The sequence below is a fragment of the Halichoerus grypus genome, chromosome 6, assembly GCF_964656455.1.
Source record: "Halichoerus grypus chromosome 6, mHalGry1.hap1.1, whole genome shotgun sequence".
NCBI classification, from domain to species: Eukaryota; Metazoa; Chordata; class Mammalia; order Carnivora; family Phocidae; genus Halichoerus; species Halichoerus grypus.
In genome coordinates this window covers 126,809,970-126,824,523 of record NC_135717.1, presented here as the reverse complement: position 1 = coordinate 126,824,523, position 14,554 = coordinate 126,809,970, and the positions used below count along the sequence as shown (strand labels likewise).

The window sequence follows — 14,554 nt, the reverse complement described above, 5'->3', positions numbered from 1 at the left end:
AAGTTGATCCATTCATGCAACAAATGGATGAGCAACATTTAAAGTGGGATTAAATGAAGGTAGGATCTTAATTTAAAAAGATAGGAGAAGGTGATTCTGGGCCAGCAAAAGGAACCTCAGAAACATGGAAGAGGGAGGCAGTAGCATATATTTGGATAATAAATAGCAGGCAATACACCTCGGCTGAAGTATAAAGGCATATGAAGAAAAGTTGAAAGTGATGACGCTAGAAAGGAAGGTTAGGACAATCAAGGAAGGTCTTAAATGCTATGCTAAGGGGTCCTTTAAGTACAGAGTAGCCGCTGAGGGTTTCTGAGCTGCTTAAATATATTAAGCTAGTGGTTATATGTAGAATGGTTTCTCTTTTCTGCCATTAATGTACATTAAAGGCCAGGCATTTGAAACCTAGAACTAAAATAATAAGCTGAGAAAAGAGAAAAAAGAAGAGGTATGTTGGAAATTACAGAGCGGGAGGGAACAGCTGACAATGAATAAAGAGAGCAGTGGGGGAGAACATAGCCAAACGTGACTAAGGTAAGCAACAGTGATAAATGCCATCAACAGAACAAATGAAATGAGGGGAAAGGGCAAGTTTTGAGATAAATAAGTTCAATTACAAGAAGTCGTATTTCAAGTGTGGTAAAGATATTCTGGTAGATGTGTTCGACAGACAGCTGGAAACACAGGTCTATGCTCAGTAAAGAGAGCAGAGTCTGCGCAGTAGATTTCGGAGTCATCAGTATTTGGGTAAGGCCAGCAGCAGGGGGAGCAGGGGGAGTAAGTAGATGCCAGTGCTAAGGAAGGAGCACGGAGAAGAGGCCTGAAAACAGAACTTAGGATACACTTACAAATAAATAAAAGGAGAAGGAATACTGAAAGAGCCAGGAGAAAAAGAAGAGGCCTGAAAACAGAACTTAGGATACACTTACAAATAAATAAAAGGAGAAGGAATACTGAAAGAGCCAGGAGAAAAAGGAAAGTAGAGTGCTACAAACTTCAAAATGAGAGAACTGCAACATGGAAAGAATGATAAATAGTAACAAATAATGAAGCAGGGCAGAGGAATGGGAACAATAAGAACAAGTTAAGTATGTTTAAAAGGCATTTTGCAGTATGATATTATGCGGAGAAGTTGCAGATGAATGCACAGGGATTCACATCCCAGTTCTTCCACTTCCTAGCTTTACTAACTTAGGCAAGTTACTGAACCAAGAAAAAAAACCGTAATTTCCTCATCTGTAAAATTAAAATAGCATCTTCTAATAGAATCAATGGATGCAAAGTCCCTAGCCTAATGAAAAGACAATATTTTCCTCAACACTGAGTTAACTTCATAAAGATAAAGGCAGTCTCTCATTCATTTTTATATTTCCCACCATGCTTTACACTTAAGACACTAATAAATTCCTATTAAATTACAGCAGTGATAGCAAAACCCAATGTTTTGTACATGACTGAAAATAAGCTTTACTTATATAAAAGAAAAAAGGAAAATAATTCCATTTTTGAAGTATGTCTTCCTTTTTGGTTTATATGTCAGAACAATGTCTTTTGTTTCTTCTGTCTCACCAAAGCACAGTGATAACATAATCAATACATTTGACTGTTTTCACTGACCTTTGCTCTCATTTTCTTCAGAAAAGTAAAAATACAATGATCAAAAACCTAGTCAAAAATAATGTTTTATACTGTAACAATAAATTTCATTGGTTATGGTACTTTCATAAATGTATAAAACATGTTATAGACTAACCAAAAGCTTTTTAAAGAACTCTCACTGTAAAATGCTCTTAGAATACTGCAATAATATAGAAAATTTTCCTCGAAGTCCTAGTGAAAACGTTTCTGCTTTTTTTTTTTTTAAGATTTTATTTATTTATTTGACAGAGAGAGACACAGCAAGAGAGGGAACACAAACAGGCGGAGTGGGAGGGGGAGAAGCAGGCTTCCTGCCGAGCAGGGAGCCCGATGCAGGGCTCAATCCCAGGACCCTGGGATCATGACCTGAGCCGAAGGCAGACGCTTAACGACTGAGCCACCCAGGCACCCCTGCTTCTATTATTCTTGAAGTTAACATCTAAACCATTCATCAGAAGAAAATGAATTTAATGAGACCTTAGGAATCTAATGTAACTTTTCTGGAATAAAGTCATAGAAAGAGCAGAGTCAAAGGAGAAAAGAGAAAAAGAAAAGAAACAAAGGCCAAAGGCCACTCACCTAACACAATTATCTAAAACTGCATTATATATATAGGAAAGTAAGTCTTGACCAAAATGATTTCTAACTCCTTACCTTGTCACATTTATGTGACTGGGGTTGGCAAGTTTTCTTGAATAAATTATGAAAATTTATTTCAGTATATAAAACATCAACTTATTCTATTATGCTTATGAGAGAAAGAACACAATTGGTTATGTCATGAGTAAATCTGTCCAACCAACATCAACAGAAAAAAAAACTACAGTACATTATAAAATACTAAACCAAAACAGCTCCCGATTAAGCATGCAAACATTATCCAGCCCTCATTCTTCACTGTCAAAAGGTCCTGAAAATGAGATCTTCTCCCTACCAGGAGAGCCAACTGACTTGGTCCTCGGTCCCCAAAGGAAGAATCCTGTCATGATATGTAAAAGGCATCTCTCTCACCAAGCTAACACATAAAAACACTGGACACTGAGGAACTCTATTATAAGAACTTTTGCTTTTTAAGGCAAAAATCCCTGTCAACTAACTCTTATCAAACCCAAATACACAAGAGGAAACAAAGGACATGGCATGGGAAGACTATTTGCACTTTTTTATTATTTACACCCTTACTGATTCCACTTCATTAAAAAGGAGAGAAAAAAATCCATTCAAAACCCTAATTCTGACCACCTCAACTCAAATGATCTTCATTCCCTTCCTCTTCTACCACCCATTCCCTGGACTTCATCATCCTCTAGGGCAGCCTAACTTGGCAATCTGAAATCCAATATCCCCTTACTGTCTCAATCCCTATCCTTCTAGCTCTCCCACTCCTCAACTCTACTGCTCTTTGATTAAATTGGTGCTGCTAGTACCTTAACCCTTCCATCTTCTTCCAAAGTTTTGTTGGATTTCCTTCTTTAGGAAAGAAGTCCTATCTACAACATAGATCTCACCATCTATCATCATTTTAACCACTTTTCCTGCCAAGACTCTTTAAGTGTCCCAAGTCAATTTCTCCTACACTTCTCCAAAGTGATCCACTGCTCCCCTCAAACTTTCTACCCATCACTTTCATCACTAATTACTCCTAGCAATAAGCTTGTTTCCTACCTTACCAGGAATAGAGGTCACAGGCCAAACTGTCCACAACTTCCTATCTCTCCACAATATCCCTCATTCAAATTTATCACATTCAAATTCATTTTTTCTTTTTCCCTTCCTCTGTCAGAGGAAAATATGTTCCTTCTCAGGTTTAAAATGAGTTCATTCACTTATGCCCTTGAAACTCCAGCTTTCTCAGGGACCTTGCTCTACAAGTATTCCCTTTCTCTCCCATATCCTTAACCTTAGTTGGCCAGCTACCTCTTTCCCTTTATTGCTGTTGTTTCCCAAAGTTCCTTCTTTGGTCCTGATATTCTCATTCTATACACTCTTTCAGACTCATTTTATCTACTCCTATGGTTTCTACTATCATGTATAAACTGACACTTCTAAATCTCAAATTCTAGACCTCCCCCTTAAGAACCAAACCATCATTTTCAAACTCCTACTGGTCAGTTCCACACATAAATCTTAAACTTATTATATTCAGGACTATTCACTTTACCCAAAAACATCGCCTCCTCTTATATTCCTTCTCTTAGTGATCTATCCAGTTTCCCAAGTCAGAACCTGGGAGGCATCATAGATTTCTCTCTCTACGTTATATAGAAGGTCACCATGCCCTGGTAATTTTACCTGTTAAGTCTCTTTTTAATCCATGCTCTCTCTTTCACACATGCCCACCACAATGCAAGCAACCTCCTGTCTTCCTCTACTGCTACCTTCATGCAGGCAATCCTCATTTTTTAAATTTGCTCTCTTTGCCTCAATCTCAGTCCCCTCTAATTCTTCCCACCAATATTGTTATGAAAATGTTAATAAGGGGCGCCTGGGTGGCTCAGTCAAGTCATGGTCCCGGGGTCCTGGGAGCAAGCCCCACTGTCAGGCTCCCTGCTCAGCAGGGAGCCTGCTTCTCCCACTCCACCTGCTTGTGCTCTCTCTCTCCCTCTCTCTCTCAAATAAATAAAATATTTAAAAAAAAAGGAAAATGTTACAAAATATGAATTAATATTATTCCCTCTCTTAAAAAACTTTAATGGCTCCCAATAACCTCCAGCATGAAATTTATCTGACATGGAATATAAACATATGCTATTTCCTCTGCCTGGTATGACCCCCTCCCCTTCTTCTATTGGCTAGCTTCTACTCATCCTATTAAGGCTCAATTCAAGAATTACAAATTCTCTCTGAGCTTACTTCCAATCTCAGTTAGATCCCCCTCATTTATTTCCAGAGTAATGCCTTCAAACAGAAAATGACCAAAATGTTTTATTCATTAAATACATAAACACAAAGCTTCAGAGATGACTGCCTCTGAAGGCACTGAATTTCAATTATACAGAAATGATTTTGCAAAGCTTTAAAGTAATTTTTAAAGCAAAGAAAACATTTTTCATACAAATATTCCAGAACAAATTAGCTAGCACACTTGTGCTAAAAAGTTACACTGCTGTAAAAATAAGCAGTAATACAAGGAGAAGGAATGTATTGCTGTTATTATTGAATTACTACTTTTATTACAAAATGACAATGAAATTATAGCCACTATTAAAACAATTTAAGGGGTGCCTGGGTGGCTCAGTCGTTAAGCGTCTGCCTTCGCTCAGGTCATGATCCCAGGGTCCTGGGATCGAGCCCCGCATCGGGCTCCCTGCTCCGCGGGAAGCCTGCTTCTCCCTCTCCCACTTCCCCTGCTTGTGTTCCTTTTCTCGCTGTGTCTCCCTCTGTCAAATAAATTAATAAAATCTTAAAAAAAAAAAAAATCTCAACTGCTTTAAAAAAAATTTAAAAAAAAACTAATATGCAAAGGAAGATTTATAAATGGAAACAATTAAGATGGAGAAAGCCATGTAGAAAATCCAAAGATAAGAAGTAAACAGCAATAAATAAGGCACTATCCTTTACCAATACTCTTTTCTTCTGTAAGCACCATGATCAAAAAGGTAGAAATTACTAGAAACTTAAAGACTAAATATAAAAGGTATCACTTCATTCTACCTTGTTTAAAAGGTATTGGGGAAGGAGACATCCCTTCCAAAGCACTGTACTGCTTTGAGTTCTTGAGTACCTTTGTAAGTAGTTCAGAATAAGTATTTTTCAAGTAATAACTGTGAAGATACTGGGCGAGTGTTAACTAGCAAACCAGTACACAGATGGAAAAGGTTCTTACACTGAGAAAGGCTTTGCCTTAAGGTATACCAAGAACCATCCTCTCCCCATCCCCAAAATAAATAAAACAAAAACATACCAGTTCCTTAGAGAACAAAAGCCAAAATTTGGCACTGCTATTAATTTACCAGGAAAAATTTAATTCAACCAAAATGTTTCTTGAAAATCAAGGGTCCTCCTAAAGAATCATCATTCTTAGACTAATTATTCATTCTTGTTTTAAACTTGTGACACAGTAACGGTCATTTTCCAATTCCTAAGTGGGCCCGTAAGTATATTAGAAGTGCCACTGGTTAAGGAGTCAAAGTTCTTACATTCAACAAATTCTTGTGGAGTAGGTATTATATAGGAAATTATGTATCAGAGATTATCACGCCAAGAATTATTTTTGTCATTACCTCAGAGAGTAGGTGCAATCACTAAGTATCTCTTTGGCCTATGTTCAAGTAAAAAAGCTAATGAGGCTTATTGAACGTTCCTAGATAAGATGGATTGAGTTCTAGAACTTTGTAAATTATGGGATGCCTGGGAGGCTCAGTTGGCTAAGTGTCTGCCTTCGGCTCAGGTCATGATCCCAGGGTCCTGGGATCGAGTCCCACATCGGGCTCCCTGCTCAACAGGAAGCCTGCTTCTCCCTCTGCCTGCTCTGCCTGCGGCTCCCCCTGCTTGTGCTCTCAATCTCTCTCCCTCTCTCTGTCAAATAAATAAATAAAACCTTAAAAAAAAAAAAAAACAACTTTTAAGTTACCTGTTTGGAATTCTGAATGCATTTTCCAAAAGAAAAAAAAGTAATAAATGGCAATTAAATTCTCAAGCAAGTCCACAAAGGCCTTTATGTGTAATATCGAGAAATCCCAGTCTCTATATAAATTATAAGAGCTGGGAACAGTCAGTTCTATAAATTATTGTTAAAATTAAAAAAATGGACTTGACATTTTATAAACGAGCATTTCTCTTAAAATTGGAACAGCGTGCTTCTTTAAAATTCTTTAAAAATGCTTAATTCTTTAGAATTACTTATTAAAACTTCCAACAGGATATAGAGAAAATAATGAAAATCTGTATCACAAGCTATTGAGTATCTGAAATAAAACATATTATGATAGTCGTCTTTCCAAGGGTGGCACATCAGGTTTCTACTATTGGGTAATATTTGCTTACTTCATTAAAGAAACACTAGATGGAGTTTGTTGAAGACTGATGAGACCAAAAGCCCTTACAGAAAAGTTAAGGTTCCTTGGAAGCCTAAAATCCAAACTTTATTGGATAAGTTTTAATTGTAAGATCTCTATAATAATAAAGGCAAAACATTTAAATTAACATGAAAACATTCCAAAATTCCTTAGTGAACTTTTGGTGAACCCTAAATAGTAAATGAAATTGCTGGTACACCAAACTATATTAAATAGGAATAAAAATAATTGCTTTTACAAAAATATCACTGAAATGTCTTATTTCAGGTATGAGAAAGGAAAATGAGATGCGATCTTTAAAAGCTTATGAAAAATAAAATGACATCTTAAGAGAAAAGGTCAATAGTGACTAAATTAAAAATTTCAATTTAGGAAATATTTGGAGAATTTACATATATTATTAATTGAAGCCTCTTTAATACCCTTTTTGCTCTGACAATTTCCCGTCATAATCTAATAAATCCACCCTTTAGCCCTATTTACATATGAAAGAAAGCTGAAGCTTGAAGAGGTTAATATGTATTGATGTATTCCAAGGTGTATTGAATTTAATTCTAAACTCAAACGTCCCATTACATTATTGCTGATAACAAGGCTTAACATGATTATTGTGGGTCCTCAATATTTGTCGTAAGTTAGGTGACTGCATAATTTACTAATACTTCATAGTATTGACACAGAGTTAAGCTGCATGACACAAGACAAGAAGGAAAACTACTTGCCACTGAGTGATACATACTATAAACGTAAGAAGCAGAGATTTTACCACAACGATGGATAATCGTTTTTAAAAGCAACAAACGTAAGTTTTTCAATTCTGGCTTGGCTAGTTCCAAGTTTGAAAAGGGCCAGAAAAGGCGAGGATAAGATACATCCAGCTGAATTAGCTGAATCGGCTCATTCCGCGAAGTTCATTCCTAAATGCTGAGGACCAGGAGTAGACAAAATCAAAGCGCCCCAGTCGTCTTCAAAGGAAACTATAAAACGCGCTTATGGTACAACCCACCGACTCGTAAATCTGGAAAGGCGAGGGCCAAATGAAAATTAGATAGGACAGGAGTTTGGAAGTGAAGGACTGGGTCTAACAGGACCAGACGTGCTCACCGTACCTTCTCCCGACGTTGCCCAAAGCTTACCTCTTTGACAGGTGGGAATTTCTTTTTGCATTCCAGGGACAAGGCCCGTAAATCGCTCTGCATATTCTCCAGCAGCTTTTTCACCGCCTCGGGGCTGTTGGTGCCGGACATGATCCACCAAACTATAATTCAGTATCTGAGCGGCGCAAACGAACTCCAGCACTGTCAGCTCCTTGGGGCGACAGGCAGTTCCCTCCCGGCGTCTCTGGCCCTTCCGCAGCCCGCCGCCTGGGCTCCGCGGGGCTCGGCCCGGCCTGGGCTGCGAACCCGGAGCGTACCCGAGCGCCCCCCGCAGCCTTCTCGCAACTCTCGCGTCTCCTATCCGAGGCGCCCCCCGCAGTCGCCCCGCCCTGCTAGGCTCCGCCGGCTCTGGCCGAGGAGCCCACAAGGTGGGCAGGTCCGTCCCGCTGCCGCGGGATCCGGCCACACAGTTCGTCACCAGCCAACCTGGCAAAAAGCTTCAGCGCTGGCTCCCCAAGCCCTCCAGACTCGCCGACGCCATTAGCCGAGCCGCCCACAATTCCGAGCGCGGCCGGGACACGTCAGCCGCACTTCCGGGCACCGCGGCCACCGCCCCCGCCGTGGCCAACTGGGGCGGTGAGCCGCAGGCGGGGCGGGGCCGGGGGCGTGGTCACCTTCGGGGCATGCCCGGTTCCGGGACGAGCCGCTGTCCCCAGCTCTACTTGGGCCACTGTTTGCCTAACCTAAATTTGCTTTTTTTTTAGGGTGACTGCTGTCTGAACGGAGCCACGTATCTCTTGGCCTATCTCTTGCCGTATGTTTGAAATAAATTGTATTTCGGTGTAAACAATTTGCTTCCTTTTGGCTTAATCTTCATCTGTCTTGTCCCTCTTCATTTCTGCCCCCTCGAATCCCTGGGCTAATAGCCCCAAGTCAATGCCTACCTCCTGTTAATTTTTTCCTTCTTAAGTACCTAAATTGCAGTTCCTCCACAGATCGCTGCGCGATCTGCCCCGCCCCTTTTACCGCAAGTCTCCCAGCTAAAATGAGTTTCAGAAGCATTGGGATTTTTTTTTTTTTTTAAGCTCTGTTTTGTTCCCTCATGTATCTCCAGCACTTAGAACAGTGTTTGGCACATTGCAGATGATCAGTAAATATTTGAATGAATGAATGAATGAATGAATACCCTAATAAAAACAGTTTTGATGCTCAAATAAGAAACCGCTATAAAAGCCTTCATTAGGAGGCAATTATATATGAAGCAAAAGTAAACAGAAAAATCATCTGTGGTTCTCGAAGATCCAGGTCAGTATGCTTTTGCTCAAGACATCTTGCAGCTACTGAGTAGGAAGCAGAGAAAGGTAGAGGGAAAGCCTGAACCAGGGTAGAGGTAGGAGATGAAGAAATGAACACCTCCAGACAACTGAGCTGATGACATCTTTGCAGGATGGAGGAAATAAGACCTTGCACAACAAGTACTTTGTAAACTAAATTTTTTTTTCCATCTGACAAGAAGTAAAGCAAAGATGGATGAAGGTAGCAGGTGATGTTAATGAGCTCTCAGAACAGTAGTTTGGATCATTTGTGCCAAACAGTAGTTTGGATCATTTGTGACATCTTTGGGAAGTTTGACCACTCCTATAGTATAAGCTTTATGTATTAAGAGCTGTGAATTTAGAGGGGAAAAAAAAAGCTTAGGTAGAATATGTGGCAGACATTATTCTTGAAGTCGTAGGGAGCTTTTAAAAATGATGCTCTTTGGGGCGCCTGGGTGGCTCAGTTGGTTAAGCAACTGTCTTCGGCTCAGGTCATGATCCTGGAGTCCCGGGATCGAGTCCTGCATCGGACTCCCTGCTCAGCGGGGAGTCTGCTTCTCCCTCTGATCCTCCCCCTCTCATGCTCTGTCTCCCATTCTCTCTCTCAGATAAATTTAAAAAATAAATAAATAAATAAAAATAAAAATGATGCTCTTTTTTAAATTATTTAAATTCAATTTAGTTAACATATACTGTATTATTAGTTTCAGGGGTAGAATTTAGTGATTCATCATTTGCATATAACACCCAGTGCTCATTATGTCAAGTGCCCTCCTTAATGCCTGTCAGCCAATTATCCCTTCCCCCCACCCACCTCAAAAAAAAAAAAAAAAGATCCTCTAATAATTGACTTATAATATACCATCAAGCTTCCACCCAGTGCCTTTCCCTATGTGACCAATTTTTCTTTTGAAATTTAATTTTTTTATTAGTAGTAATTTTGGCGTGATTGATTCAAAATCATCATTCTTAGAGTCCTTTATATCTCTGTTATATATTTGAGAGAATGCAATTGGAATTCATTAATCAAAAGTAATACTGATAGTGATTTGAAAAGCCAAAATTTTCTTAAGGTGTAGCAATTATCTATAACCAGTATTCTGTAAATTTCTTTTTAAAAAACAAAAACAGTTTTCTATATACATATGCCCAGGGAAATTGTACTGCCACAGAAATAGTGCATGGCTTTATGACAAAACCAAAGTTAGCAGGGGTAAACATTATTTTTGATTCTACAAGTTAAGAAATCAGCTAAACACAGGAGTTACCATTCTGAAAAACAGAATCATTTCTCTTTTAGTAGCAAAAACAAATTATTCAAATACATATTAATGTACCCAAGTCTGTCAGGAAGTACTTTCAGAATTTTGTGGTATACCTAGAAATGTTGGTATAAGTGTGAAATGGCCTTCTGTAGCTACATAATCTGTCTTCATTGAAAATTACATTAATAAATGCCTGCTAAATTTAACCTTTTATTACCTTGAGTAATGCTTTCATAGTCTTATCAGGTAGTAGTTAGACTTCAGGCTCTGAAGTCAAAACCTTTAAATTTGAATGTCAGCCCTGTTAGTTACTACTTGGGTGACTCTAGAAAATTAATTTCTTTAATCTTCAGTTTCCACATCTTTATTTTTTTTTTTAAGATTTTATTTTTTATTTAATAAGACAGAGAGAGACAGCGAGAGAGGGAACACAAGCAGGGGGAGTGGGAGAGGGAGAAGCAGGCTTCCTGCGGAGCAGGGAGCCCGATGTGGGGGCTCGATCCCAGCACTCTGGGATCATGACCTCAGCCGAAGGCAGCCGCTTAACAACTGAACCACCCAGGCGCCCCTCACATCTTTATTTTTTTTAAAGATTTATTTGTTTGAGAGAGAAAATGAAAGAGAGAGAGAGAAAGTAGAGGGGAGGAGCAGAGGGAAAGGGAGAGAGAGAATCTCAAGCAGACTGGCTGCTCAGCCTGACGACGTGGCTCTCGATCTCACAACCCTGAGATCATGACCTGAGCTGAAATCAAGAGTCCAACACTTGACTGACTGAGCCACCCAGGTGCCCCAGTTTCCACATTTTTAAAAGAAGGAAATCCAAGTGCCTTCCTCACGCTGTATTTCTGATGTATAAATGTATAAATGAGATGTTGCAGGTAGTGCACAATGCTTAGCACACGTTAAGTAGTAAGCCAATGTTTTGTAAGTCCAATGAGCTATCCATTGAGCCATGGAGCCACCTAGTAAGTCAATCTTGTATATATAGATAGATAGATAATCTTTTATATTTATATATATTTATATATATATATCTTCATATATATATAAAATAGGTAGCTCTTCAGTGATCATTACTCACACTATCTTTTATTAAATTCTAAATAGATTTATTATCAACAAGTTTTAGCATTCTAGTGAAAACTAGGAAACCCAGGTCTTTTTCTGAGCCTTTGTTGTAAATCTTTTAGAAAATGTATTTTAAATAAATAATAAGCATGTATTCACGTGTAACAAGAAAACTTGTCTAATGTCATTCTGAAATATCTGTCTCAGTTGATGGTGAAATCCAAATATTACTCAATTTATCTTTCTATTGTTCAATCCCTCAGATTTCACCATCAGTCACTTACTCTCCTCTCAGACTTTTCTCTCTTCTACCTACTCCTTAGAGATTAGTATTTCCCCAAATTGTATTTTTTGCTCTCTTTTCTTTTTAATTTATTCTCATGGAGTGATCTTAGTATGCACACTGTTGGTGTCAATTACTACCAACCTATTGATAATACCCTGTATAACCTCCATATTGACAAATGGCAATAGAATGTCCAGATTAACAGGAATACTACAACAGGAATGTGGTTGCAATATCAGCTAAGGTTAAAATGCAAGCTTCTAAACCTTCTGAATATTCAGACTTTCTGGAATACATAACATCAGACCTTCTAGAAACTTCACTTCCCCTTCTGGTCCTACCCTTATAAATGTAAAGCTAGACTGGTCCTATACAGTGTTCTCTAGAGACCATCTCACTTGGGCAAGGTAGCTCATCAATCTCAAGGTAGCTCATCAACCTCAAGAGTTATGTAATATACAACATCATAGCTAAGGTGCACTACAGAGAATATTCAGACATGAAAAAACCCTTTATTCTTAGCTTCTCTAGTCTAATGCTCAAATACATTCCTGAATTTAGTGCTATGGGAATAAAACAAGAAAGTTACTGGAATATCTCTGAAAATCATGATATCAAGCCCTTATACACAAACCTATAACTCCAGAGTGTGAGATCCAGACATGAATATCCCACTGCTTATTAGACATTCTTGCCTGGAAGTCTCATTGTCACCTACATTCCTCCCCAAAAAGGAGTTGGTCCTCTTCATACATTATCTTTCTCAGTGAAAGAAATGGGTTGCCACTATCCATCTAGTTCCCATCTGGTTTCCCAGATCAGGAAACTAAGAATCAAACTTGACTCTTTCCGCTCCCTCATCTACTGCATCTAAGCTGAATCAAATTCTGTTTGTTCATCCCCCTTTGTAACTTTCAATTCATCCATTTTCTCCATTCTCAGGCAATCATCATCTCTCACCGGTTTAAATATTTTATTTATTTATTTTTTTAGAGAGGGAAAGAGAGCACGCGTGCGTGCGAGTGGGGGGAGGGGCGGAGTGGGGAAGGAGAGGAAGGGGGAAAGAATCTCAAGCAGAATCTCACCTGGGTGCAGAGCCCAACTCAGGGCTCAGTCTCACAACCCTAAGATCATAACCTGAGTCAAAACCAAGAGTGGGACGCTTAACCGACTGAGCCACACGGGCGCCCCTCACTGGTTTCCAATGTACAATCCCTACCTCTAGTCCATTTTTAATTTATTTCCACTCTAGTCCCAGAGTCCTCTTTCTAAAATGGAAATATGAAGCCCTTTTATGATTTTCTAATGTTTCCAGATTAAATTCCAAACTCCTTTACATGGTGTACTAGTTAGATTCTTGTAGCTACCTCAAGCAGTAGGGCTTTGTGAAAATAAGAGACGAAGGAATTTCAGCCAGAAGGCCGAGCGCTGTGGGAATACAGGAAAAGCTTGGCTTCACAGAGCCTAGAATGCAGTTTGGAAACTAGAAAGCCCTTTGGCATCCAGAACCGCTTGATTAATCTCAGCAGCAGATGTGTGTTGCTTCCTTCGCCCTCATCTGATGCTGAAGTACTACTGAGACACATCTACTCCATGTTTCTGCTAAGATTTCTTCTGCTTTTGCCAACCGGTTGCCTCACTCCTTTTTTTTTTTTTTTTAAAGATTTTATTTATTTATTTATTTGACAGAGTGAGAGAAAGTACAAGCAAGGGGAGCAGCAGGGGAAGAAGGAGAAGCAGGCTCCCCATGGAGCAAGGAGCCCAACTCCGGACTCAATCTTAGGACCCTGGGATCAGAACCTGAGCCGAAGAAGGCAGATGCCTAATGGACTGAGCCACCCAGGTGTCCCAGTTGCGGATTCCATACATCACCAGCATCCTGCTCTCTCATAGCTTCAGCTTCCTCATGGCATCCACTGCTTTTCTTCTTTCTCTGTGTCTATTTAACATCTGTTTCTCTACCCTACCAACTACATACTTTCTTTTTATGTGTTACATTCAAATTTCTAAAGAGAAAGAATCTAAGTAGTTTGGCAAATCGAGTATAAATGTTGAATTCCAATTTTGCTATGCTTTTTGCCAGACCACCTCCTAGGTGACTGAAAAGAATACAGATCGACTGCCCTTGGAGCAAGAGACACCCCTGATTCCAACAGCTATGGTCCAAGGTGATCGGTTTATGTGGTCAGGGTAAGGGGTTCACATGGTGCAGAACACGGGCAAATATGTTGAAGAAATTATATCAGAGATCTGTTAATATGAAATTTTATTGCAAATGCGTTTATAAGTGCTTTCTTACCTACTTTTTATCAGTACTTATATTCTAAGTATTATTTATAATTTAAACTTGACGTTTAGAGATTAAAACTGTGTTAAACTCTTAACTAATAGTGATTATGAATTAAATTTTAGATTTATCTTAGTTAGTCTCACTCTATTGTCTTTTCCTTTGTCATCATTAATTCTCTATCTCTGAATTACTTTTCCTGAAATGAATTCAGTTTTACAATCTTCTTTTTCTAAGAATTTTACTAAGTCCAGAAATGATTTGTCTTTAATGCCTCTTGGTACATACTGTCTTTGTATTTCTTAAAACGTATTCTCAAAGAATCCCTTAAACTTTAATTTTCAGAATTAAAAAGTATAACTTGCTAGCTGGTCTAAATTAAATACTGACTAAAGAACACATGCTTTCTTTACAGAATAAAGAAATGATTACAAAAGACAAATTATGAGTGGAGAACCTATAATTTACTATTTTAAACACTGTGTTCCTCCTAGATGTAAGAATAAGTTGTTATTGTGCTTCTTATGGTTACTCTCCAAATTTTTTAAAAGATGAGTTTTTTTATTTTTATTTTTTAAT

At 38.8% G+C, this 14,554-nt stretch overlaps 1 protein-coding gene across 3 annotated transcripts in view; it reads right to left on the bottom strand.

The window, feature by feature from the left end:
- MON2 (MON2 regulator of endosome-to-Golgi trafficking) overlaps positions 1–8,323 on the bottom strand; it is a 102,637-nt gene extending 94,314 nt beyond the window's left edge. For all 3 annotated transcript variants that reach the window (XM_036122872.2, XM_078076210.1, XM_078076211.1), the window contains exon 1: positions 7,793–8,323. In XM_036122872.2, the coding sequence (XP_035978765.1) occupies positions 7,793–7,903 (111 nt within the window). In that variant the 5' untranslated portion in view covers positions 7,904–8,323. The remainder of the gene's footprint in view (positions 1–7,792) is intronic.
- Between the last annotated feature and the right edge of the window lie 6,231 nt (positions 8,324–14,554).